The following is a 24,926-nucleotide window of genomic DNA, read 5'->3' on the forward strand; positions in this document are numbered from 1 at the left end:
CCCTTTCTCTGAATTATTTTAAAAATTACAACCAATATGCTCTATTGGTCTCAATTACAGGATAACTGGCAATGAACCAGACCTATGGGGTTTAGGATTACCCGGCGAGACCTCCTGAGCGACACTAGGGGGCGCAGTTTCCCAGCTTCGCCTCAGCCACATCCGGGTTCCACCTCAGGTTCAGGCCGGGAGCGGGCGGAACCTTTCTGTCGCGCCTTCCATCAACCTGGGCGGCGGGGACCGTTTAGGCCACGCGCACCGCTCTCTACGGGCGCTGCAGTTGGCGTGAGCCGGCGGAGGCTGGCGTGTGGGGCTCCTGTTTGCTTCTTCCTTCGCCGTGAGCAGCATGGACGTGCTTGCGGAGGAGTTTGGGAACCTGACCCCGGAGCAGCTAGCTGCGCCAATACCGACCGTAGAGGTAAAGGCCGGGCACGCGCGGAACGGAAGGGGCCGGGAGGCGTCCCCAGGAGGCGGTACCCTGAGAGCACTGGAGGGTCGGGGCGGGTCGTAGCTTCTGCGGATGCTCAGAGCTTCGCGCATGCTCATTCCTCTGCACTGGGGCTCGTGCTTTCCCGAGTCGGTCTTCGCTCCTCGTCCGGGGCCGCGCAGCCTCAGCTCTCGCCCCGGGCCCTTTCTAGCGCTCCTGTGTGTGGGCAAGATTGGTCCTCGCGCCCACCTTTGGGGGACATACTCCATCTTCGCGGGCTTATGGAGGGCTCTGAGGCCCAGGGAGTTTAGGCCCCTCTCGTGAGGTCCCACAGCTGCCTGTGGTGGTTAAACCAAATTGTCTCAGTGCCAGGCCAAGTAATCTGCCCCTTCAACCTGGAATTCAAATTTGGACTGCAGGACTATTTTAAACGCCCCGAGAATTCACTCAGCATTTTGCCTGGGTGTTTCTTGGGAAGTAGCCCCATAGCTTCCGTTATATTATCAGAAATGAAGGGTAACTGCCCTGGAGTGGCAGCTTGCCGAATGAAGTTCAGCTGTTGACATAATTTTATTTTCTAGAAAGGCCCGTATTATATATAGAACCTCTCTGGGCATCACAGTCTTCATTGGCGTGGAGTCGGGGATCTGGAGAAATGAGGCTTGGAAAGACAGCTTGGAAAGATTTCAGGTAGAGAGAACCGGACACTTGAGAGGCTTTTTGGAGCTAAAACAAGGACTAGAGTGAAGAAGAGGAGAGGAGATACGAAGATGCAGCATAGGCACAGCTCCAGGTTACGAAAAGTTTTGTCAGACATCTGAAGGAGCAGTGAGATGCTGTCCAAGGGGTTAAGCAGGAAAGTGACATGATAGGCGAACTCTCGGGTTATCTAATCTAATAATAGACAAATATGCAAATTGACCATACCTCTGACACATCCACAAGCCACACCCATAAGCCACGCCCACCATCCAATCAGAGTGAGCATGCAAATTAACCCAAACCAAGATGGCTACAGCCACAGAGAGCAAGGTTTCCTAGGTAACAGAGAAGCCAAGCTTTCTGCCAGCCGTTGCAGGCCTAAGCCTCCACTCAAGCTACAAAGTTTCAATTATAGAAGGTAAACAAATTCAAACAAATGGCGGCAGAATGGAGCTTGAGAGGGCAGGCCAGGGTTGCTGCCGGCAACAGGGGAAGCAAAGCTTTCCACACACCCTGGCCAGGCCCACCCGCTTAAGGCAACAAAGTTTCAATTATAACCCCAACACAAATGGCTTCGGGCCTCGGAGGGAGCCCCAGGCTTGGCTCTGCTCCAGGCTACAAAGTTTCAATTGTAGAAGGAAAATAAATTCCAGATACCAGGGCCTCCACTTGGGTTTCCAGGGGGTGTGGCCCGCCTGCAAACCACCACAGGCCCCTCGCTCAGGCCGCCCCACACCCCAAGGGAACCCCCACCTGATCCAGGACACCCTTCAGGGCAAACCAGCTGGCCCCCACCCCTGTACCAGGCCTCTATCCTATCTAATAAAAGAGTACTATGCAGATTGATCATCACTGCAACACACAATATAGCTGCCCCCATGTGGTCAAAGATCCTGCCCCCATGTGGACACAGGATCGCCACCACAAGATGGCCAGAAGGAGAGGGCAGTTGGGAGGCACCTGGCCTTCAAGGGAGGGCAGTTGAGAGGGACCAAGCCTGCAAGGGAGAGCAGTTGGAGGTGATCAACCCTGCAGGAGAGGGCAGTTAGGGGCAATCAGGCAGGCAGAAGCGGTTAGGGGCAATCAGGAAGGCAGGCAGGCAAGCAGTTGGGAGCCAGCAGTTCTGGATTGTGAGAGGCAGGCAGAAGCGGTTAGGGGCAATCAGGAAGGCAGGCAGGCAAGCAGTTGGGAGCCAGCAGTCCTGGATTGTGAGAGGGATGTCCGACTGCCCGTTTAGGCCCGATCCCTGGGATCGGGCCTAAACGGGCAGTCGGACATCCCTTGAGGGGTCCCAGATTGGAGAGGGTACAGGCTGGGCTGAGTGACAACCCCCCTCCATGCACGAATTTCGTGCACCGGGCCTCTAGTCGGATTATAAAACCTTTCTCTAATCATTTGGCTGATTAATGAGCCTGCAGGAAATACACTGCTGGTCATTATCAGGCAATATTGGATTTTCGCTCTTGAAGAGTTCATAGGAAGAGCCCGCATTTACTGAGTACTTCCTGTGTGCCAGGCTCTGTAAGCCTAACACGCATTGTTATTTAATTCTCTGAAATAAGTATTGTGCCCACCACATGCCAGGGAAGATTTTTGAGGCCCAGAGAGGTTAAATAAGTAACCCAATGTCAGAAGGCTGGTGAGTGGCTGATCTGGAATTTGGACTCTTGCAGTCTTGACTCCAGAGTCTTCATCCTTAACTGCCGACTGGACTGCTTCTCCAGAGAAAGTGGAAGGAATAAGAATAAATGATTACGATTCCTTGCCTGAATTTGCACAGCGCTGGAGGAACTAAAACAACAGTTCGAGTCATCTGACTCAGGAATGGCCCCCAGCATCCAATCCACCATCCATCCCATCTTCAGGGCCCTGTTCTCCAAGTCTGAACCACTGTCATCTCTTGCTTCCTAGGCTCTTAACCTCTCTCACTCCAGTCTCTCTGCTCTGTGGCAACAGCCATCAGTTTATACACACAAATGTGATCATGCTGCCTTGTTGGTTAAGCTTCTTCAGTCTCTTCCCATTGCTCTTAGGGTAAAATCGAGTGTTTACTGTGTATATAAGGCCTCCTCAGTCTGGCCACTGTTAACTTTTCCAGCCTCTCTCTCCCTCATTACCTTCACCACCTGCTTCCCTGAGATATTTCTACTCTTATCCTATAGTTCCTTTTGAGCTTTCTCTCATTCCTCTGTAGATGTATATGCAGTAAAACACAGGAGTACTGAGTGTTCCGATCATTAGTTTTGACAGTTGTGTATTCCCAAATAACCACCACCCAATACAAAATATAGAATATTTCCATCACTACAGAAAGTCCATTCTCTTTTCAGTCTGTCTCTAGCCCCGACCTTTGATTTCCATCATATTGATTAGTTTTGCCTGATTCCCCCCCCCCTTTTTTTTTTTTTTAAGACTCAATTTTATTTAGAGTTTTTTAGGTTCACAGTGAAATTGAGAGGAAGGTACAGAGATATCTCATATGCCCCTCACCCACCTCCTTTTTTTTCTTGAAAAATGTTTTTACTTTCTCCTGGTTGCCTCCTTCCTTGGCTTAACTTCCTTCTTCTTAGTGTCCTTTGCTAGATCTGCCTTCCTTCTGTTCCTCAGCTCTCAATATTGGAAGGTTCTTGAAGTTCTCCATCTGCACCCCTTAGGCAAGCTCATCCATTATGTGGCTGTAATTCCCATCTATTTGCTGACCTCTTCCTAGTGTGTATCTCCAGGCCACTCTCTTCCCAAGTTCCAGACTCATATTTGTTGTCTGTCGACATCTCCACCTCAATGTCTAGTGGATATCTTAAACTAAGCATGCCCCCAGCCAACCTCCTAATAGCCCCTCCACACTTTAAACCTGCTGCTCTTGACAGCATCCCTGCTTCCTCATCTCCATAAATGGCAACTCTAAGGTATCAGTCTTAACTCCTCTTTCTCTCAGAGTCTCTATCTAATCTATCAAGTCCTGTTGGCCTGAACTTCACATTGAGTCTCCTAGCTAACAATTTCTCACTGTCTCTACTGTTACCAGCCTGGAGTATTGCAGTAGACTTTTAAATGATCTCCCTGCTTCTAACTTGTCTGTCCTCAGTCCAGCAGTTCGACCTATTATTTTAACTGATCCAGTTAAAATGAGTCACATCATCATGTCACTCTTTTATTCAGAACCTTCCAATGCTTCTCATGTCAGAGTGAAAGTCAAAAGTTTTGCAGTTGCTGCAAGGACTAACATGATTCTTAGGCCCTTACTCAGAAACAGCATATTCTTACTTTAGACTCAGTTCTACCCTTTTGTTAGATTTCCCATTAGCAGATTAGATGCCATTCATGAAAAGAGCTGTATCATGGTGGGCTACTTAAAACCTCAGCAAAGTATAAATAACAGGCCTAAGAACAAAAGAAGTGTAGCAGTTTGCAGCTCTTTAATGTAGAAGGTGAACACGGTGTGTGCCGTCCTTCTACCGCCCTGAGATGAGCTCTGACCATGCACTAGTTGACAGAAAATGGGAGAGAGAAAGAACTCGGAGACCTGGCTTCCCCACCAGACTCTCTGAAACTTGCCTTCCCTTTCTCAAACTGGCAGACCCGCTTACTCAGGAAGTGTCATGAAAATAAAATAAAGTACTTGGAATCTTGAGTCATCAAGAAGAGATTAAATTAGATTCTATTTAAGAAATCTGTTGTATATATACATGTGTGTGTTTATACATATATTTGTATGCGCATATGCAGATACATACCTATGTGATTTCCATAAAAGTGATTACTATGTAAAAATTGTTGGTTTCATTTTGATTTACTTTCTTTCACTTATTGTGATAAAGTGAGTCATTTATGGTACATTAAAATAATATAAAAATATGTGGTTGCTGGCACACATCCTGACACTCTTACTATTTTGATTCACAGGAAAAATGGAGGCTGCTTCCAGCATTTTTAAAGGTAATGAATCTTTAGTAATAATTAATTTTCTGATGAAAAGTCAAGAAATAAGCCTTTTGTTAAGATAAAATTTTTATCACCTTTTTTTACTATATGCAATTGTGTATATTGCTAGGTTTGGGAAATACAAGGAATTATAAGGCAGTATTCCTGCTGGTTGGGGAAGTGGTAATCTGATTTTAGAGAGGAAGTAGTATACATTATAGCATGGCAGATCAGAAGAGACTAATAAGTCCAAGGGGTGGAAACCTGAGGAAGGTAGACCTCATCATTATAAGGTTGAATTTTCCCCCCAACAATCAGGACTACTTCAAAATATGGGATGGTTGTTTTGTAAGCCAGTGAGATTCCCAATAAGGAAGTATAATTAAAACAAAAGTTCTATGACTATCTGTCAAGAAAGTTCTAGAAGTGTTGAACTAATTGTGTTTGAAGATTAATATAAGGAAATGAACATGTACAGTCCTTTAAATCTTAAGATTTTGGAGTCTTTGTGTTTATTATTTCACTGTTTTCCATTGCAGTACACAGCACTATCTGTGTACAGTTATTACTCATTTCTGAGATGAAAAGGAAGTCACTGCTAGCTGGTATCTGATCTTAGGATTGTTGAATTTCACCTGCTTTCAGTATCAAATACAAGTATTTTCTTAATAGAGACTCTTATTTGTCCTCCCTCATTCTTCTATAAAGTGATGTGAAAGACCAGTTTGATGTGTGAAAATCATAAAATTGCCCAGGTAGGAGAAAGACAGAAAAGTAAATGGGCATTGTTTGAGGGGGAAGAGATGATATTATGCTCAATTGCTATATTTTTTTTGAAAATCCAAAATATGCAGAGAAAATTCTACCTTATTTATTAGCTTGTATGGAATCATTAGGTATATTCAAATACTTGTATCTTGATTTCCCAAAGTCAGGTTGCTTCTCAAGGAGGAAAATTTGAGGATATTCTAGTAAGATGGAGAAGAAATGGAATGAAGACATAAATGTAAAGTTTTACTAAATTCATGAATTTTTTCCCCTTTGGTTTTGAGAAAAATTTGATGATTACCTATGATTAGAGTCTATTATACTATCTGCTAACCTACTTTTATTGCTCATCTACTGTTTCCCCTTTTCTGTTTAGGTGAAAGGCCTTGTAAAGCAGCACATAGATTCCTTCAACTATTTTATTAATGTAGAGGTAAGCATCAGATCTTAGAACTGGACACAGCTAAGAATTAATTGGAAGCCAGAGTCTTTCCTAACGCTACTCTTTCCACTGCAGATAAAGAAGATCATGAAAGCCAATGAAAAGGTTACAAGTGATGCTGACCCCATGTGGTACCTAAAGTAAGAAATCCAACTATCAATTACTCTTTTGATAATGTCTAACATTTTAAAAAGTGAATGTAGTTGCTACCAAAACTCTTTTTAATCTGTTTAATAAGTTAATTATCAGGTGTTCAATTTTTAATTGGTAAACTAATTATAACACATAGCATTATGATTAAGAAGTTACTAAAACTATTAGGGTTTTAAATTTTTAAAAACAATTTTAGACTTAAATAAAAATTACAAAAATAGTACAATGTTCCCATTTTATTCTTCACCCAGCTTCTGCTACTGTATTATATTATAGCACAATGAGCTAAACCAGGAACATCTTATATTATAGCACAATGAGCAAAATCAGGAAATTAGCATTGATATAATATTAGCAACAGATCTACAGATCTTATTTAAAGTTTTCCCACTAATGTCCTTTTTCTGGTTCAGGGTTCAATTCAGGACCCCACAGTATGTTTAATTGTCATGCCTCTTCACTCTCCTCCAGTCTGTAACAGCTCCTTAAGCGTTCTTGGTCTTTCATGACGTTGATACTTTTGAGGAATTCTGGTCGGTTGTTTTATAGAAGTTCCTTCGATTTCTTTTGCACAAATGAGCATATATATTTTCCCCCTCATATCCTCTTCTTTCTTAAATGAATCATAGCATACTATAGATACTCTTTTGTACTTTGCTTTTTTCATTTAAGTATCATTTTAAGGAAGCTATGCTTCTAGGATTATTGTAGAGATTTACACTATTTTTATTTTTTAAAAATATTTTTATTGATTTCAGAGAGGAAGGGAGAGGGAGAGAGAGACAGAAACATCAGTGATGAGAGAGAATCATTAATTGTCTTCTTCCTGCACACCCCACACTGGGGATTGAGCCCGAAACCTGGGCATGTGCCCTGACGGGAATTGAATCATGATTTCTTGACTCATAGTTTGACAGCTGGCTGGGCTACACTGTTTTTTAAAAAAAGATACTCTGTTAGAGAGTACTTTCCCCCCTTTGTAAAGTTATATGTACTATCACTTTAAGAAGTTCTCCAGTTATAATTTTTAATTTGTCATCCTTAGCAAGATAAACAATAGTCAAAGCATAATCCTGTATTTAGGAGGAAACTGTCTTTTTTTTTGTTTATATGTTCTTTGGAGAACTATAATTGGTAATGGAATAATTTGCTTTTCAGATATCTTAATATCTATGTTGGGCTTCCTGATGTTGAAGAAAGCTTCAATGTAACCAGACCAGTGTCCCCTCATGAGGTAATTTTTAACCTTACTTTAATTGAATTTGTTTACTTTAACTCAAAGAGTCTGCCCTTAATATATACTCTTGAAAGATGATTTAAAACAGGTAAAAAAAAAATCTCTTATGAGGCAGGTAACCAAAATACACAAGCACTTGTATAATACTATACTATATAAGGGAACAGTTTTGTACTATTTAGTTTATCATTTAATGTTATTAACTTGCACTGTTATATAACTGTGTCCTATTTATATTGTTTCTGAGCATTTTAGTGGTATCTCCCAGCCCCTTGCCAGCCACTTGTGCCTAGCATGGTGGTGTTTTTTGCAGGGATTACTTGCTTAGTGCATTTTTTGAGGGTCAGCAGGCATTGTGTTAGGGAGGGGAGACCAAGGACCAAGAGCTCACAGTCTAATAGAAGAGGTGGATGAGAAGAAATTTAAATACCAGATTATTAACAGATAGGCAGACAGAGGGTTATAGAATAGGTCTGTTTATTGGCTTTTAACAGATACTAGACTTGTTTTCAAATTCTTCCACTTAGTATCCAGAATTGGGAATTGATTCAGGGAATAAAATGATTTTTGTAGATTTATCTGGTTTGTATTAATATAATACTAAAATAGCAATTATGGACCATAGCACAGCAAGCTTATTAAACAACAATTAAGGTGTTAGATTGTATGGTTGTTGTCTAAGTAAGGTTACATAGGAAGTATGAACAAGTAACCAGACATTTTACATAAATAAATTTTGGTACTACTTAGTCATCAAATATCAATTGAACATTTATTTTGTGTCTCAACATTGAGAGATACAAAAGAAATGAGACACATATCCTTCCTCAAGGAGTTCATACTCTTGTGGAGAGATTAAAATAATAAAACATGTGAAACAGACACAAGGGGGTGACACACTTGAATGTCTAGAATGATCAGGTAGGTAAGGTAAATATGTGAAGTTGTACTGAGTAGGAAGTGGTAAGGACTGTGGGATAGTGGAAGGTGTGTGCCCCAGTTTGGCTTTCCCCACCTCCCATTCCCTTTTGCTAGAACTTTCCATTTTTTTGAAAACTAAGCAGCCAATTAGCAATTTCTAAGTTATCTAAACTATATTACTATAAACTATAATCTGAGTTCAGAGAAAGGAGAAGACAAAGTAGTCTGAAGTAGTTCAAGAAGCTGAGGCTACAGTTGTCATTATAATTATTATTACGTTGAAAAAACATATAAGTATTATTGTAATTAGAGAGGTTGTGGAGATTTCTTGGAGAGATTTTGACTCTTGGAGAATTGGGGAGAGTGGGAGAGCAGATGGGTGGGCAGTCATGGGACCCACAGCAGGACTGGCGGGGCGTAGGTACTGCAGACTCCATCAGAGCAGTCCTACTCCTGCAATAAGAGAGAGGCCGAGGGAGATGGAGGGGACCCATGGAAGTAGTTTGGGAACCTACAAAGTTTGGTTCCAATTCTTACAACATCTGTTGAATTTCATTTCCATTTGAAGGGATAAGTTTGTTCCACAAATGTTTGCCTATCATGGACATTACATTAGTTTTATTAATAAAAACAAGATAATATTTATATAGTGTTCTATACTAGGCACCATTTTAAAAATATGTATTTATACTCTTGGGAATTAAAATTATTCTTACCATTTTACATATGAAGAGATGTAAAATTTAAGTGGTAGAACCAAGATTTGAGCACATGCAATAGAATCCATACTTTGAACCAACATGCCACACTGCCTTTGGTCTGACCTGAAGGAGACATGATCTAATTAAATATAAAGTAAATAATTTTTATTGGTCAATAATAGGAATATCTAATATTTTAAAATTCCAGGCGAATTGATAAAGACTAGAAAAAGTTTAAATCTGACTATCTTTGGTTCATTAGAAACCAGAGAGATGATTCAGCACCATAAATTTTCAGGTTGATGGTCAGAGAAATTCCTTTTGAGACTACAAGCCACCTGATGACCATCAATATAATGGGGAAGTCACTGGATCATTCTGATGAGGTTTCCTCTGTCTGATCACATCTCAGGCAAGGACATAATTTTGCAAGCCACATGAAACTCAGCAACAATTTCTAAAGTTCCTCAAATGATTCAGCAATTATTAGAACAATGTGATGAATGGTTTGTGCTATAATCTATCACTTGTTAAGGAATTTTGTGATCTAGTTTTGTTTATTTGGAGAATAAAAGGTAGTATAGTTTAAACTTTTTAGTTTGTGTGTGTGTATATATACGTGTGTGTGTACTTTAGTTATCATTATACTGGTTAACTGTTTTGAAAGAGGCAGCGACAAAGGTATGGGAGCAGACTGATGATGGCATCAGATCAGTAAGCAGAAAATCAGTACCAGATTTATTGTTTCACATCTGGGCTGGCAGGGGCAGAGATGCTGTGGTGATGTCTAGAGCTATAGCTGGTATCATTCCTGCTCATTATTCCCAGTGCCCTAAGGTAGCATATGTAATAGCTCAGTGTTCCATGAACAGGTCCAAGTTTAACGTGAGCCATACTTCTACTAAAGAAGGAGCTCTTTGGAGCTCTCAGAACCTTTCTTTTCCAGAGAGGAGGAGCAGTGACTGTCTGAATCTGTTTCAGTGCCGTCTGCGGGACATGACGTACTCTGCCCCCATTACAGTGGATATTGAATATACCCGAGGCAGCCAGAGGATCATCCGCAATGCTTTACCCATTGGCAGGTAAGAAATGACGTTGGTATTAGAGATAACTACCTGCATTCCAGCCCTCTGAGGTGTCCTTGAGCAACTAAAGTTCTCTTTGCCCATTTCCTCATCTGAAAAATGTGGGAAATGGTGCCTAGTTCATGGCTTATTTTCTGGATTCAGTGAGTCAGTAGATATAAAACACTTAAGCGGTATCCAGCACATATTTGTGGTTATTGTTTTTTAATTGTGAAATGTTTTCTGTAAAGTTAAGAAAAATGCTTTCATTTCCTCCTATAATACCAGGCTGTTAGGAAAACATTAGGTAAGAAAGCATTTCAGTGAAGTCTCTGGACTGGTCTTGGTGGATTCATGTATATTTTAAGTTTGATTTTCCTGGCCATTTAACTGTTTTTATATAGCAGTATTTAAGGGAGAAGTTACTTATTTACCCAGAACAGATTTGGAAATGATGGCTAGCATTTTTACAGTCTGCATGTCCTAACTAGAGAAATATATTGACTCTCCTGTAGAAATGGACAAAACCCACAATAACAATAATAATAATAATAATGGTTATAAATGATATTGGACTTTAAACTTACTCCACATAATTCCCATTCATGTGTTTTTCTTCCTTCAAAAGTGCTAAGAGCTTAATAATCCATTAGTTCACAAATATGCATCAACTTCTCATTATTTGTCATGCACTATGATGGGTGCTCAGGTAAATAAAAGATAATGATACAGCTCTTGTCAGCTACACTCAGGTTACATGTCTTTTGATTGGAGTATTTTATCCATTTACCATTTAAGATTGTTGATAGGTATATATTTAATGCCCGTTTTATTTTTTATGCCTATGTTTCTTTCTAAATTTATAAATATAAGTAAATAAATATAAACATATAAATATAAATAAATATATATGTATTCTTCCTCTTACAGCAGTCCCTTTAACATTTCTTGCGATATTTGTTTGGTGGTAATAAACTCCTTTAGCTTTTTTTTGTCTGGGAAGCTATTTCACCTTCAGTTTTTAATGATAGCCTTTCTGGACAGAGTAGTCTTGGTTTCAGATCCTTGCTTTTCATTACTTTGAATACTTCATGCCATTATTCCCTCTGGCCTATAGTATTTCTGTTGAAAACTCATCTGACAGCCTTATGGAAACTCCCTTGTAGGTAACTGACTGTCTCTCTCTTGCTGCCTTTAAGATTCTTTGTCTTTAATGTTTGCCATTTTAATTATGATGTGTTTTGATGTGGGTCTCTTTGGGTTCATCTTGATTGGGACTCTGTGCTTCCTGAACTTGAGTGACTTTTTTCTTCATCAGGTTAGGAAAGTTCTGTCATTATTTCTTCAAGTAAGTTCTCTAATGCCTTACTCACTTTTTTCTCCAACTGGCACTCCTAGGATACAGATGTTGTTCTATTTCATGGTGTCCCAAAGTTCCCTTAAACTGTCCTCATGCTTTTAAAGCATTTTTTTCTTTTTGCTGTTCTGATTGAGTGATTTTTTTTTCTACCTTCTAATTTGCTGATTCAATCCTCTTCTTCTACTGTTAATTCCTTCCAGTGTATTCTTTATTTTAGCTATGTCATTCTTCATTTTTGACTGGTTCTTTTTCATGGTTTCTATGTCCTTTTTCATGCTGTTGAGCATTCTAAAAACCATTACTTTATACTCTGTTTCTAATAAATTGCTTGCCTCCATTTCATTTAGCTCTGGAGATTTCTTCTGTTCTTTCATTTGGGGCCTGTTTCTTTGTTTTCCCAATTTTGCTCTTTTTTTGTGTTTGTTTCTTTGTATTGGATAAGACTACTATGCCTCACAGTCTTAATGAAGTGACCTTCTTGTGGGACCCAGTGGTGTGTGTAGTCTCCTTGATCTTCTGAGCTGGGAGCACTAGGAATGTCCCTTGCATGGATTATATGGGCCCTCCTGTTGTATTTGGATCTCGATTGCTGTTGTCGCATTTGTGGTTGGGCTCAACCCCAACCATATCATGCCAACTGTTATACAGGTGCTGACAGAACAAATCAAGACAAAACAAGACTGAATTGAAAACAACACACACACACACACACACACACACACACACACAACAACAACAACAAAAAGGACTAAAATAGGAAAAGAAAAGAAAAAGAAAGGATACTAAAAGACACAAGACCAAAAGAATTAGAGAAAAAAGAACCCAAAAAAAGAAAATGTGAAAGAAAAAAGAAATAGCATAAGATTAAAAAAGAAAAGAAAAAGATAAATGAAATAATACTATTTTTAAAAGTAACTATAATGAATAAATTAAAATATATAATAGGAAAAGAAAAATGGGAAAGAAAGAAAAATTTAAAAAAGAAGAAAAAGAGGGGGAAAATCGAATAAAAGGAAAGAGACATGAGAAGAAAAAAATATTTGGATCTGCTATTTGTGGAGTTTGCTGGATTTTGCTTTGATGTTGTTGAATCAGTCCCCTTGATATTTTGGTGCTGGCCTCCTGGTAGGTTCTTGTGCCAGCCAATGTTTATTGCTGCCCCTGCCTGGCCTTTGGGCAACCTGAATGAAGCACTGGCAGGGCGGAGCTCCCAGTAGTCTGGTGGGCGGGGCCTCCATAACCCAGAGGCTGGGCCTGCCTAAGGTCTCGCAGCTTGTCTGTCCCTGTTCTGAGCTCCTCTCCCTGCCTCCATAAAGCTGGGCTCTGTGTCCTGCCATGATGGTTTAAACAGGCTCGTTTTGGGGGTGGTACATGTAGCTTGTAGGAGGGTGGTGGGTACTTCCTCTCCTTCCAATGCTTCAGCTCTGCCTGGCTCGTTGGCACCTCCTTGCTAACTTCTACCTTCTCAAACAGGAAGGGATAATAAATAAATAAATCATCCCTGCTTAGCACTCCAATCTTTCAGTGTGTCTGACCACTGGGCAAGGCATCCGCCCAGGCCTTAACCAGGTCATTGTCAAAGTTCCCCACCCACCAGACCCAGCCACTGGTGTGTAGATTTCCAGCCCAGAGCTGGTCCCCCTTTTCTGGGGTTGCTGCAGCCATTCCGCAGGGGGGGAAGGCATGCCTCCCCTGCACCTGAAGTGGGCAGGACCAATGTTCTTTCCTGGGCCACACTGTCCAGCCCCTCTGCTCTCTGCCAAAAATTCTTCTGGAACTTTTGAGTTGTCCCTCAGATTCACTGCTGGGTGTGCCGGTCAGACCCCTCCCCTGTCCCCAAGTTCCACCATGTGACTCTTCCCGCAGACAGAGATCAGGGTGAACTTCCCAGGTAGGATGATGGAGGGGCGTTCTGGCTATTCCCTCCCGTGAGTCTCAGCCTTGGTCTCCTGCCACTTTGCTCCCACCATGGCCTCCACAGCCAGCACTTACCAGCCACCTCTCAGTCCGACACTCCTGGCTTCGTGACCAAGCTGCATCCTTCTCAGTCTCTCCAGCCTGCGGTTTCAGCCGAGGCACCCAAGGTGGGGAAAGCGGGCGGGGGAAGCAACAGCCCCCTCCCCAGCAAATACTGCAGTCCCTGGACCCTGATTCCTGGCAATTGCCCGCGCAGCTCCTCTGCCAGGATAGCCCAAACTGCTCACCCCGAGTCCTTGCTCAGACACTCACAGGTACACTTGCCCTCGCACATGTCACTCACACACACCCAGTGACAATCTTTATGTGATATTTTCTTTTGTTTTATTTTAAACAGAATGCCCATAATGCTCCGTAGTTCGAACTGTGTTCTTACAGGGAAAACACCAGCAGAATTTGCCAAACTGAATGAATGCCCTTTAGATCCAGGTATGTGTGAATCCTTGGATTTGCTCCACTTCCTTTGTTTTTTGGGTTTTTTTTTTACATTTTCCTTAAAACAATACCAGCCTTTCTGCTTTATAACGAACTTTGATAAAACTTTGTTTACAAAAGTCCAGAAATTTGGTTTCAACTTTATTCTATTCTATACTTCTAAAAGATAATTGTTTCCTCTTTTATTTCAGATTTAAAACTTTAATACACTAAGTATTTATTGCTGTGGTTTGTTAGTATTTTTGCTAACAGGGTAATGCTCTTTTGGTGTACTTAAAAATTCAAAAATAATCTCACAAAGTTACTTATCTAGCTAGTTTGTAAAGACTCAAACATCTAATTTCAGGCTATTTTAAATGCATTGTGGGGGGGGGGAATAAAAGTCTTCTGTTTAAATTTTTAAAAATCACATTTTTGTACCTGTTTTTAGGAAGTTTCTTTTATAAAGTTTCAAGCTTAGCACTTAACAGAAAGTTTCTTTTAATTCCTTAACTCATATTTCACACTGATTTAATTTATAGTTGCTTTAATCTACTTCCTTTAAAGTTGCATTGATGTAGAGTCCCAGAAGGTTTTGGAAAGAAGTTAACAAAGAACGTGACTTTTAGACTATAATAAAATGTTGCATAAGTCAAATATACTGCCCTGTTTCTACTTCATTCTGAAGATAAAATGAATTGTCACTTTATCCTATTCTGAATTGTGTGCAAAAATATATATGGTAATGTTTTATTGAGTATAGAATATTACAGAAACCTAGCTTACCATTATTACTGATTTGTTAGAAAACTTAGAGCAAATTTCAGTTTATATTGAAGATTGTTAGCTATTTTTCTGCTTAAGAAATCTGCAGTCTAATTTAACATAATTACTTGTATTCACCTCCTATATACCAGTATGTCAAGTGCTGGTGATGCATAGACCACTAAGATACATTTCCTGTCAAGAAGTTTATTATCTTGTGCTTCATTTTATATAAAATCATGTGCTGACACTATCATCTATACTAATAAAAGGGTAATATGCTAATTAGACCAGATAGATCGGACATCTTCTGGATGTCCTCCTGGACAAAGCTGCAACGGCTGCGATGGCTGGCAGTGGCAGCAGCAGCGAGGTGATGGGGGTGGCACCTTCCCCTGATTGGTCCAGTCACCTCCCGCAGAGGAAGGCCAGAGGCAGCAGAAGCGGTGGGGTGATGAGGGTGGCGCCTTCCCCTGATTGGCCTGGTTGCCTCCCGCAGAGGGAGGCCAGACTGCAGCAGAAGCGGTGGGGTGATGAGGGTGGCGCCTTCCCCTGATTGGCCTGGTTGCCTCCTGCAGAGGGAGGCCAGACTGTGGCTTAGGCCGCAGGGGAGCGGGCCTAAGCTGTCAGTAGGACATCCCCTGAGGGCTCCCGGACTGTAGAGGGGGCAGGCCAGGCTGCCTCTAGTTAATTAATAAAATATCAAACCTCTTTGAATTAAGTGGTGGCCAAGTGCCATGCAGCAATGGAAGAATGATCACTAATTCAGGAGATTACTAAATCACACTTTAGAAGACTAGATGGTGAAACTGTTCTTGTTTCCTTTGGGCAGGTGGATACTTCATTGTAAAAGGAGTGGAAAAAGTTATTCTTATCCAAGAGCAGCTGTCTAAGAACAGGATTATTGTGGAGGCTGACAGAAAAGGGACAGTTGGTGCTTCAGTTACCAGGTATGGAAAGCAGAGATGGTGATCTTAAGAAATATTGTTAATTCCATTAATATCAAATGGCTATCTTTTGATATGGAGGTACCCAGTTATTCTCTCTGATAATAGGCAGGGAAATATTTAAACTATCTGTATTCAACTTATTGTGTAACACTGTAAGCATAAAGTATGGATGTAAAATTTTCTGTGATGAATGTATGAGACATTGTTTAAAAGCCTGCTAGTTATTTTAAAAGTTGAATTTTTTGTTAATTTGTAGTATTAAAGGAACTTTAAAAAAAATAAAAAATATTTCTGGATTTTTACAAATGTATTCCAGATTATTTTTATTATTGACTATTTCTGTTGATAGTATTAGACTATTTTACACTTAATATTTAATGAATTATTTCATGAACTAAACATCTTATTGTTAGTTTTTCAGACCAGGCTCTTTCACAGTATACTCATTTTTCTATAGCAGTATCCCTTATATTACTACTATAATTTTTTTCCTCTGGCTTATTATCATATGTAATTTGAATTTTGGAAATTAATGGATTCTGGGTATAAAAAATTTGTGACATAGTTAAGATGTCAGTATGTAGTTGAATTTTTCTTCTAACAACCTGTATTGAACTTCTTAACTCAGAGTTTCTTCATTTTTCTTTCTGATAGAGAGGCAACTAACAAAAATGGCCATTTACTGAGCAGTGACTAGGAACCAGGTAGTGTACTAGGTGCTTTACATATATTATTTGTCAGCTCAGTCCTCCAAGATAAGTGATATTATCTCTGTTTTATAGCTGAGTAACAGACCTTGAGTGCAGGTCACATCCATTATCAGAGATAACCAGCATTTGAACCCAGATCTAATAATTCTACAATATGTCTTCCCACTGTTTGCAATTTTGGAGCCAGGGCAATCAGGATTTGAATCCTAAAGATTTTGTTTACTAGCTATGAGGTACTTGGGTGAGCAGTTACTTAGCTTCTCTGAGCCTTGGTTTCCTCATATGTGATTCGGAGGCAACACTTCAAAGTAAGTTTTAGTATGTATGAGATTAGAGCTAATATAAGTAGATTGGTAAAGGTGCATAATATGTAGCTGATGATTAGTGTGTATTACTTTTATGAATAAATAAAGTGTTGAAATGTTTTTAAATCCACTGGAAATTTTATAGTGAATAGAGATCAATAAGGAGATTGCCTTAGGTTTTTTGTTTTCTTCACAGTATACCTAGATTGTAGGTATGTTTTATTGTATTATTAGTATACAAATTCATTTCTTCATAGTTTCTCATTATGGTACAGGCTCATTTTGAGGTTTTTCTCTTCAGATGTATAAAATTGATTGTGAATATATGCCCCACATTGGATCCAAGGAGTTCAGGTGGAATTAAAGTGAAGTAGGTCAAAATAAATTCACCCACAAAACTTCCACCATAATCTCAAAGCTAAAGAAACATTTATAGTGTTTAAAATGCAAGTGGCCGGGGCAGGAGAGGAGTTGGGCAGCTTTAAAAAGCACCTATTAGATAGGACCTCACTGATGGTTATTGATAGTTAAACCTTATTGATTGACATACATTTCTATTGCATGTTACTAGCTTGAAACTAAATGGGGATGCAGTTTAACCAGCTTGTATTTCCTTGTAGCTCTACCCATGAGAAAAAAAGCAGAACCAATATGGCTGTGAAACAAGGACGATTTTATTTGAGGCATAATACTTTATCAGAAGATATACCCATTGTAATTATATTTAAGGTAAGGTTGCAAGTATCTACTGAAAATTATAAAGAAATTTTTACTTTTTTCAATTACAGTTGACATTCAGTATTATATTAACCTCAGGTGTACAGCTTAGTAGTTAGACACTTATATAACTTACAGTGATCCCCCCTGGCACCATACATAGTTATTATAATATCATTGACTATATTCCTTATGCTGTACTTTACGTCCCTGTGACTACTTTGAAAATACCAATTTGTTCTTCTTAATCTCTTCACCTTTTTCACACAGCCTCCAACGCCCATCCCAACTGGCAACCATCAGTTTGTTCTCTGTATCTGAGTCTGTTTCTCTCGTTTTTCATATGTAATTAGAAATTTGGAGGATAATGAGTTAAGAATAGAGAGACTTGTGGTATGGACAAGTTGTCAGTCATGTAATGCATTTTAGATGGAAAGCTAATAAGACCAGGGTTTATAAAAAATTCCAAAAGTACTAAAGGTTATATAGTGATGAGTAAGCCTCCCATCCACCTGTACCTAACCACAGTGTTCTCCTGCCCAAAGATACCACTTGCTACGAGTTTCTTGTGCATCTCTCTAGAGCTAGTCTGTACATGTAGAAGCACATGAGTACATAGTTTTATTTCTGTTGTTTTGTTTTTTATTTACATATATTTTATATCATTTTTCTCTCAGCTTTTCCTCTTTTTTTTTTTCTTGGTAACTTACATATTGGCAATAGTGTTATATTACTTCATACAGAGCTACTGTATTCTTTCCAACAGACTGTTCTATTTATAGCTGTACTATTATTTAACATTCTGCTATAAGTGGACATACATATCTCTTGCTATTACATAACTGCTGCAATATCATGTTAACATGGGCAAGGATATCCATAGGCTAAATTTCTAGTAGTGGAATTTTCTAGGTCAAAGAGTATGGACCAAGTTCATTGTTCTGTTTTATGGACTTCTGAATTCTAGTGAGTTTCTGCATAAACATTAATCTTCAATTTACAACTGATTCCTCCCCCGCCTCCCCCTAGCTTGTTTGTGAATTGTTGGCTTAGAATCCAAAAATTTTCCCATAGAAATAATGTCTAAATGTTATCTTCTCAGATAATTGTATAGTAGCTCATTTAATCTTCTCTGAAACTTAAATATTATGCCCATTCTCTGAACAGTTAAATTATAATATTAGTATTTAGCAAAACAGAAAAATAGTTGATATTATATCATACAGTTGGTTCTCAGTATTCACAGATTCTATATTTTCCAATTCTTCTACTTGCTAAAATTTATTTGTAACTGCAAATCAATATTTGTGGTGCTTTTACAATTATTTATGGGTGTGTACATGCACAGAACAATGAAAATTTCAGTCACCAAACAGGCACATTCCCAGCCGAGGTCAAACAAGGCAACACTGATTTCTCATTTCAGCTCTCATACTGTTAAAAGGTCCCCTTTTTTTCTGTCTAGTGTTATGTTTTTCACATATTTGTACCTTTTGTTAGAGATTTTGCTGTTTAAAATGACCAAGCATAGTGCTGAAGTGTTCCTAAGCGCGAGAAGGCTATGATGTGCTTTATGGAGAAAATATTTGTTAGCTAAGCTTTGTTCAGACATGAGTGCTGTTGGCTATGACTTCAGTGTAAATGAATCACACACACATGTAAAATAAGGTATCTTTAAATAGAAACATACGTAAAAAAGGTTCTGTATTAATCAGTTGAAGAAAATTTAACCTGAGGTTCACAAGAACCTGTCTCCCCCAGGAGCAGGGCTTCTTCATTAATTCAGTGTTTTTGGCAATTTTGTAAAACATAGCTACTGTGGATAATGATGATCTACTGTATATGGGTATTAAATGAATCTTGATGACTAGGTTGATTAAAATAAAGAGCTCAGATGATCACAGTACCCAATACAATGTCTTATGTACATAGTGGTTAGTAAAGAAAATTTTATGTAACCATGTAGAATTACATCTCCAGCAGAGGGCAGTATGCTCCCATGCATCAAAAGGAATTATTTGAAAGGTTTTGATGCTTGAAAAGATGCACAGGACTACTACCTACCTTCCTTACACCAGAAATTATAAATTAATTATAATGCATGTAATCTTATATCACTCACATGGAAAATTCATCACTAGACATATGCATTAAAATCAGAAATCTATATTAACTACTTTTTAAAAATCTAATCCTTGAAAAGAGTTTCTTCTGTCAAATTTATTTAATGTTTATTCTGTAAATGTAGCTGACTTAAATCCTTTTATAATGGGCTATTAAATAACAGTGTACATTTTTATGTAACCAGTAGTTGAGATTTCAAACTTCTTCCTTTTTGGTTATAAAACAATCTGCATTGTAAAAATTTAAAGCCACTGAAAATATTTTTGCTGACCTCTTTTTCCTTTGCTTTTGTAATATACACATCCATTTTATTTTTCTCACTTAACAATTGGTTGTGAATAGTTGTGTGTGTGTTTTTTTAATATTTTTATTGATTTCAGAGAGGAAGGGAGAGGGAGATAGAGATAGAAACATCAGTGATGAGAGAGAATCATTGATCGGCTGCCTCCTACATGCCCCCTACTGGGGATCGAGCCCGCAACCCGAGCATGTGCCCTTGACTGGAATTGAACCCTGCACCCTCCAGTCCGCAGGCCAATGCTCTACCCACTGAGCCAAACCAGCTAGGGCAATGAATAGTTTTTGATGTCTGAAAATATGAGTCTACATCATTGCTTTTAGAAGGTATTATATAGAAATTGCATATGTGTGATATAATATATTTAACCAGTTCCCTGTAGTTAGACTTACAGGTATCACCCCCTCTTACCCAAGTTTTCACTCTTATACACAACCCTGGATGTCCTTATATATACATGTTTGTGCATGTTGCTGATTATTTTGTGAGACTTAATTCCTGGGAGTGGAATTACATCTTTAAAAAAACAATTTGGTATATGTTGACACATTTTTCTCCTGAAATGTATCCATTACAGACTATGTATAATGTGTATTATACATAGTGTATCATCAATATATAAGAATTAAGCATTTTAAAATTTTCAGACTTTTCAGTTTAAATATTCAGTTCAAATTTCAGTCACTTTTTTTGGTTTCCTACTATAGGGATATTTTAATAATTCAGTGGAAACTTGTTTGATAACCACTATTTAGACTTTCCATCTGGGAGGTTGATTGAGTATTGGATTGCTTATAATCAGACAGATTCAGTTTGAATTCCAGCTTCTCCACTTTTTAGCTATGTGACATTGGGCAGGTTTCCCAATCTCTTTGGGTTTTAGATAATTCACTTATAAAGTGAGAATTTCACCTAAGAGGGTCGTGGTGAAGAACAAATGATATCATGTGCTTTTTTAAAGTTAAGACAGCCCAAAAAGAGGATGCTTTTTCTCTTTCTTTAGTTCTCCTTACACATTTGATGCCAGAAGCCCAGGAAAATAAACTGGATACCAGAAAAGTCACATCATTTCTCTTTTTGTGTTCTGTGGCCTTAGCACAGACCTTGACAGTCATTAGGACTTGATGGTTGTTGATTGTAACCAACAATTGGCTAAAAGTGACAAGGAACAGCAGGGTTTTAGAGTCCATGCTGAGTCTGAATATGATGGATAAAGCTTTAAGACCTAGACCAGTCTTATTTATGGACTAGAATCACTACACAGGTTTTCCTGCCCATGAATCTTCCCCACTTTGCATTTTGTATTCTCAAGTATTCAGCAGTTGTGTTATGATGGGATCTGCAGTCTGAAAGTTTTTGTGGAAAAGATCGTATTTCAGGGGGTGCTGGGCATTGTTTCTTGGAAGCCAACTTATATTGAAATTTTTGATCTTTAAAGAGGAAAAAATCACACAATTAAAGAGGGCCATCACAGTTCTTTTATTTTCTGCCAGGACTGCTTTTGGTAATATTAAGTTGACTTCTGTCTACTGTGAAGAAAAATTAGAGATTTCTGAATACTAGATGTTTTGAGAAGTTATCCCCTTTTCCTCCTTCACATTATATATTTCAGCATATCACCATTCGGCCTGCATCTCATTCTCTTCTGTTCATTAGTATTCTTTTTATCTCTTAAAAGTCACACTTTTAGTCACACTCAGTAGATATCTAAGGATAAGACTTTGCCACTTTTTAAAGAACATGTCTCCTTATTTTTGTTCTTATTTCTAATTGCTAGACTCTCCTGTTTTTTCATAAGGTTATTGTATAGCATTCACTTTTGACTTAAATTAGGTGAAATGATTTTAGCTAGAGTACAAAGAGCTCCATGTAAAGCTAGTTTTCGGATGTCTAAATTATGTCTGTAAAGCAAAGGTTGGCCATTTTGCTGTCGTTTCCATAGCAATATGCCATTTATTTGTAGCTGTGACTTCTGAAGGCTAAGTAGTCATAAAGTGAGTTTGGAACTGGAGCACTTTTGATGATACTGACTGAGTTATCACCCTGTATTTCAGATACAGGAAGAGTTTGGTTCTTTTAGAGAAAAGCTTTGCCACTGATCATTCTTTCTGCACATATGTTGTTACTAGTATTTAGCATGTGTTTGGCATATCTTTGATTCATAACTAAGACATACTTGGAGAGCTTAGAAATATTTAGATCCATATTAGTCCACTTGAGAATTTTATGCAATTATAAAATTACTCCTTAGATTCATCATCAGAGCAACTTGAAGTGGCAATTCATATGTTAAATGAGAATGGGTTTTTATTATTAAACACCAAAATAGGCAATCAAGTATATAGTCTTTTTCACTTGGAGATTACTGAACTAATTATTAATATAATCTGGGTAACTTTAGTTCAGATATTTTAGATATTAATGTACTCCAAGAAAGGGGGTTGATCCAGAAAGCTACTTCCATTTCAGCTCTAGGACTCGATTTGTCTTAGTGAGACCATTTTCTAGTCTCATTTTGCAGGCTTCATTTGTATCTGTGCTTTATAGATCCCTTTTAGTGTTTGGACTTTCCTCTGAGAAGTGATGTGCATTAGTCACATCTAGAGATTTTAGAGAGAAAAAAAGAAAGATGGAAGAAAAGAAGGAGGAAGAGAAGGGAGGCAAAAGGTTACTTACCAAACTTGGCCATATATGATGCCACTAGCATCTCCCCTCCAGAGAGACCGCTTCTGCAGAATCTTCCTTTCTGCCGAGTTTATAGCTCAGTGCAATGACTCCCAGGCTCCTCAAAGGAAGAGAGCCCAGCTGCTGCTGTCTTGGCTCAGTCATTATATACACAACTTTCATAAAGAATTACGTATGTACTGACTGAATACATTTAAAAATATTTTTATTGATTTCAGAGAAGAAGGGAGAGGGAGAGAGAGATAGAAACATCCATGATGAGAGAGAATCATCTATTGGCTGCCTCCTGCATGCCCCCTACTGGGGATTGAGCCCACAACCTGGACATGTGCCCTGACTGGGAATCAAACCATGACCTCCTGGTTCATGGGTCCATGCTCAACCACTGATCCATGCTGGCTGGGCCTGACTGAATAAATTAAAAGAAAATATATTTTGAAACTTGTTCTGCTATGAACAGAAATGACATCTTTTTACTATGCTGTTTGTTTTTAAGTTAAGCTTCCAATGCATAATAAATTTGCAATGGATACAAAAAATAAATAAAATTAGGAGTGATAATTTTTTTAGGATTACACTTCTTTAATCTGTGAAAGGCTAAGTGTTTTAATGAATGTCTAGTGTCCATTTTAATAAATGCAAATTAGAGATAAAAGTATGCAAAGCTTATAGTACAAAAAAGAGATTTGTATCCTGAGAACTTCTTTGTTTGTTCACTAAACAAAAACATTTTGAACAAGTTATACACTTAAAAGATGTTTTTAAGTTTAAATGTGAATTTAATTCCAAAATTTGGTCTATTAGTTTATCTGTCCTAGGTAACAAATTACAGCACAGTTTCTGTTGGTCGGGGATTTGGGAGTTGCTTGGCTGGGTGGTTCTGGCTCGGAGTCTTTCATGAGTCAAGATATTATCAGCCAAGGCTACATTTATCTGAAGGCTGAGTTAGAGCTGGTGGGTCCCCTTCTGTGATGGCTCACCCACATGGCAGTTGGCATCAGCACCAGACCTTTGCATAGATTGCTGAGTGTCTTTATGACATGACTGCTGGTTTCCCCCAGAGGAGCACTCTGAGAGGCAGAAGCAGGAAGCTACAGTGCCTTTATGACCAAGGCTCCAAAGTCACATATTGTCACTTCCTCTTTTCTTCTGTAGAGGTGAGTCATTAAGCTTGGCATACACTCGGGGACAGGAGAATTAGTCCTCACCTTTTGAAGAGAGCGTCAAAGAATTGGTGAATTTTTTTTAAACCACTACAGTTGGCCTGAAAGGGACATAAGCATATATTTAGCTCCCCGCAAAAACTTCAAAACTTTCAGTAAGATTACCTCTGATTCTGAAGTATCCACGTCAGATTTACAGACTACAGACTAACATTCAATTGTAGAATTGTAGAATTTTGAGCTGAATGGGCCCTAGTTGTGCCCTCTTGTTACAGAAATGAGAAAACAGGTAAAAGAGGTGACATGACAGCAGTGGTTATAAGGTTTGTTGACATTACGTTAGGATGGACACCTCAGGGAGGTGCCCTTTCCATTGTACTCAGGGTAATGTTCTTGAAGGTCTGCATTGGAACTTGGGATTCAACTTAACCTCTCTCTCTCAGGAAGAACTGAGAAACAGGATCAAAGCCTAACGAGACAATTACCTCTGGTTCTGTTTCACTACATAGCTAAAGAAGAATTTTAATGCAAACATAACTTTCCCCCTAACTTCTAAGAAGCAGATCATTTTTCTGACAAAGGGAAGGTTAGTGCAATTATGCTGTATTTCTTGATATGGCAGAATTCCAGGCAAGTGTGTGAAGGAGTGAGCCTTCTCACCATATGGAATCTACAAAGACCTACATTGTCGCTGCCACCTTGAAACACTTAAGATAAGTGGGTTTCTTAAACCTGTTAAGTGTGTTCTTAGTTTTTAAATGATCGCTTTTAAAACCTGCATAAAATATAGCTTCGTATCTAGAAGAGTGAGGTAAAACATCCCTTAGGAAAAATGCTTTTAGCCTGAATGTGAATTTTGACACTTTTCAGAAATATCATTCTCTTGACAAAGCTAATTGGGGTTCTGTTTATTTTCAGCATTGCACATTTTCTGATTTGCTCTTTGGCTGTATTTTGTTTGTTTTTAATTTTTCTTTTTTTTCAGTTTGCCTTTGTAATTGTGACCAGTGTCTCCACAGTATCTCTTCGCCTCCTTTTTTCATGATGAAACTCATAGAATATTTATAAATTTTAGAAGATAGCACACATGCAAAAAGTGCTTGAGAATGTTTGTTTTCCTCT

General features: G+C 38.8%; 1 protein-coding gene across 1 annotated transcript in view; it reads left to right on the top strand.

Moving 5' to 3' along the window:
* The first annotated feature begins 245 nt into the window (after positions 1-245).
* POLR3B (RNA polymerase III subunit B) overlaps positions 246-24,926 on the top strand; it is a 99,176-nt gene continuing 74,495 nt past the window's right edge. The window contains exons 1-9 of the mRNA XM_054719444.1: positions 246-418; positions 5,033-5,065; positions 6,195-6,251; positions 6,336-6,400; positions 7,572-7,647; positions 10,254-10,354; positions 14,011-14,102; positions 15,685-15,802; positions 17,438-17,546. Of these exons, the coding sequence (XP_054575419.1) occupies positions 347-418; positions 5,033-5,065; positions 6,195-6,251; positions 6,336-6,400; positions 7,572-7,647; positions 10,254-10,354; positions 14,011-14,102; positions 15,685-15,802; positions 17,438-17,546 (723 nt within the window). The 5' untranslated portion in view covers positions 246-346. The remainder of the gene's footprint in view (positions 419-5,032; positions 5,066-6,194; positions 6,252-6,335; positions 6,401-7,571; positions 7,648-10,253; positions 10,355-14,010; positions 14,103-15,684; positions 15,803-17,437; positions 17,547-24,926) is intronic.

The sequence above is a fragment of the Eptesicus fuscus genome, chromosome 7 (assembly GCF_027574615.1).
Source record: "Eptesicus fuscus isolate TK198812 chromosome 7, DD_ASM_mEF_20220401, whole genome shotgun sequence".
In the NCBI taxonomy this organism is placed as follows: Eukaryota; Metazoa; Chordata; class Mammalia; order Chiroptera; family Vespertilionidae; genus Eptesicus; species Eptesicus fuscus.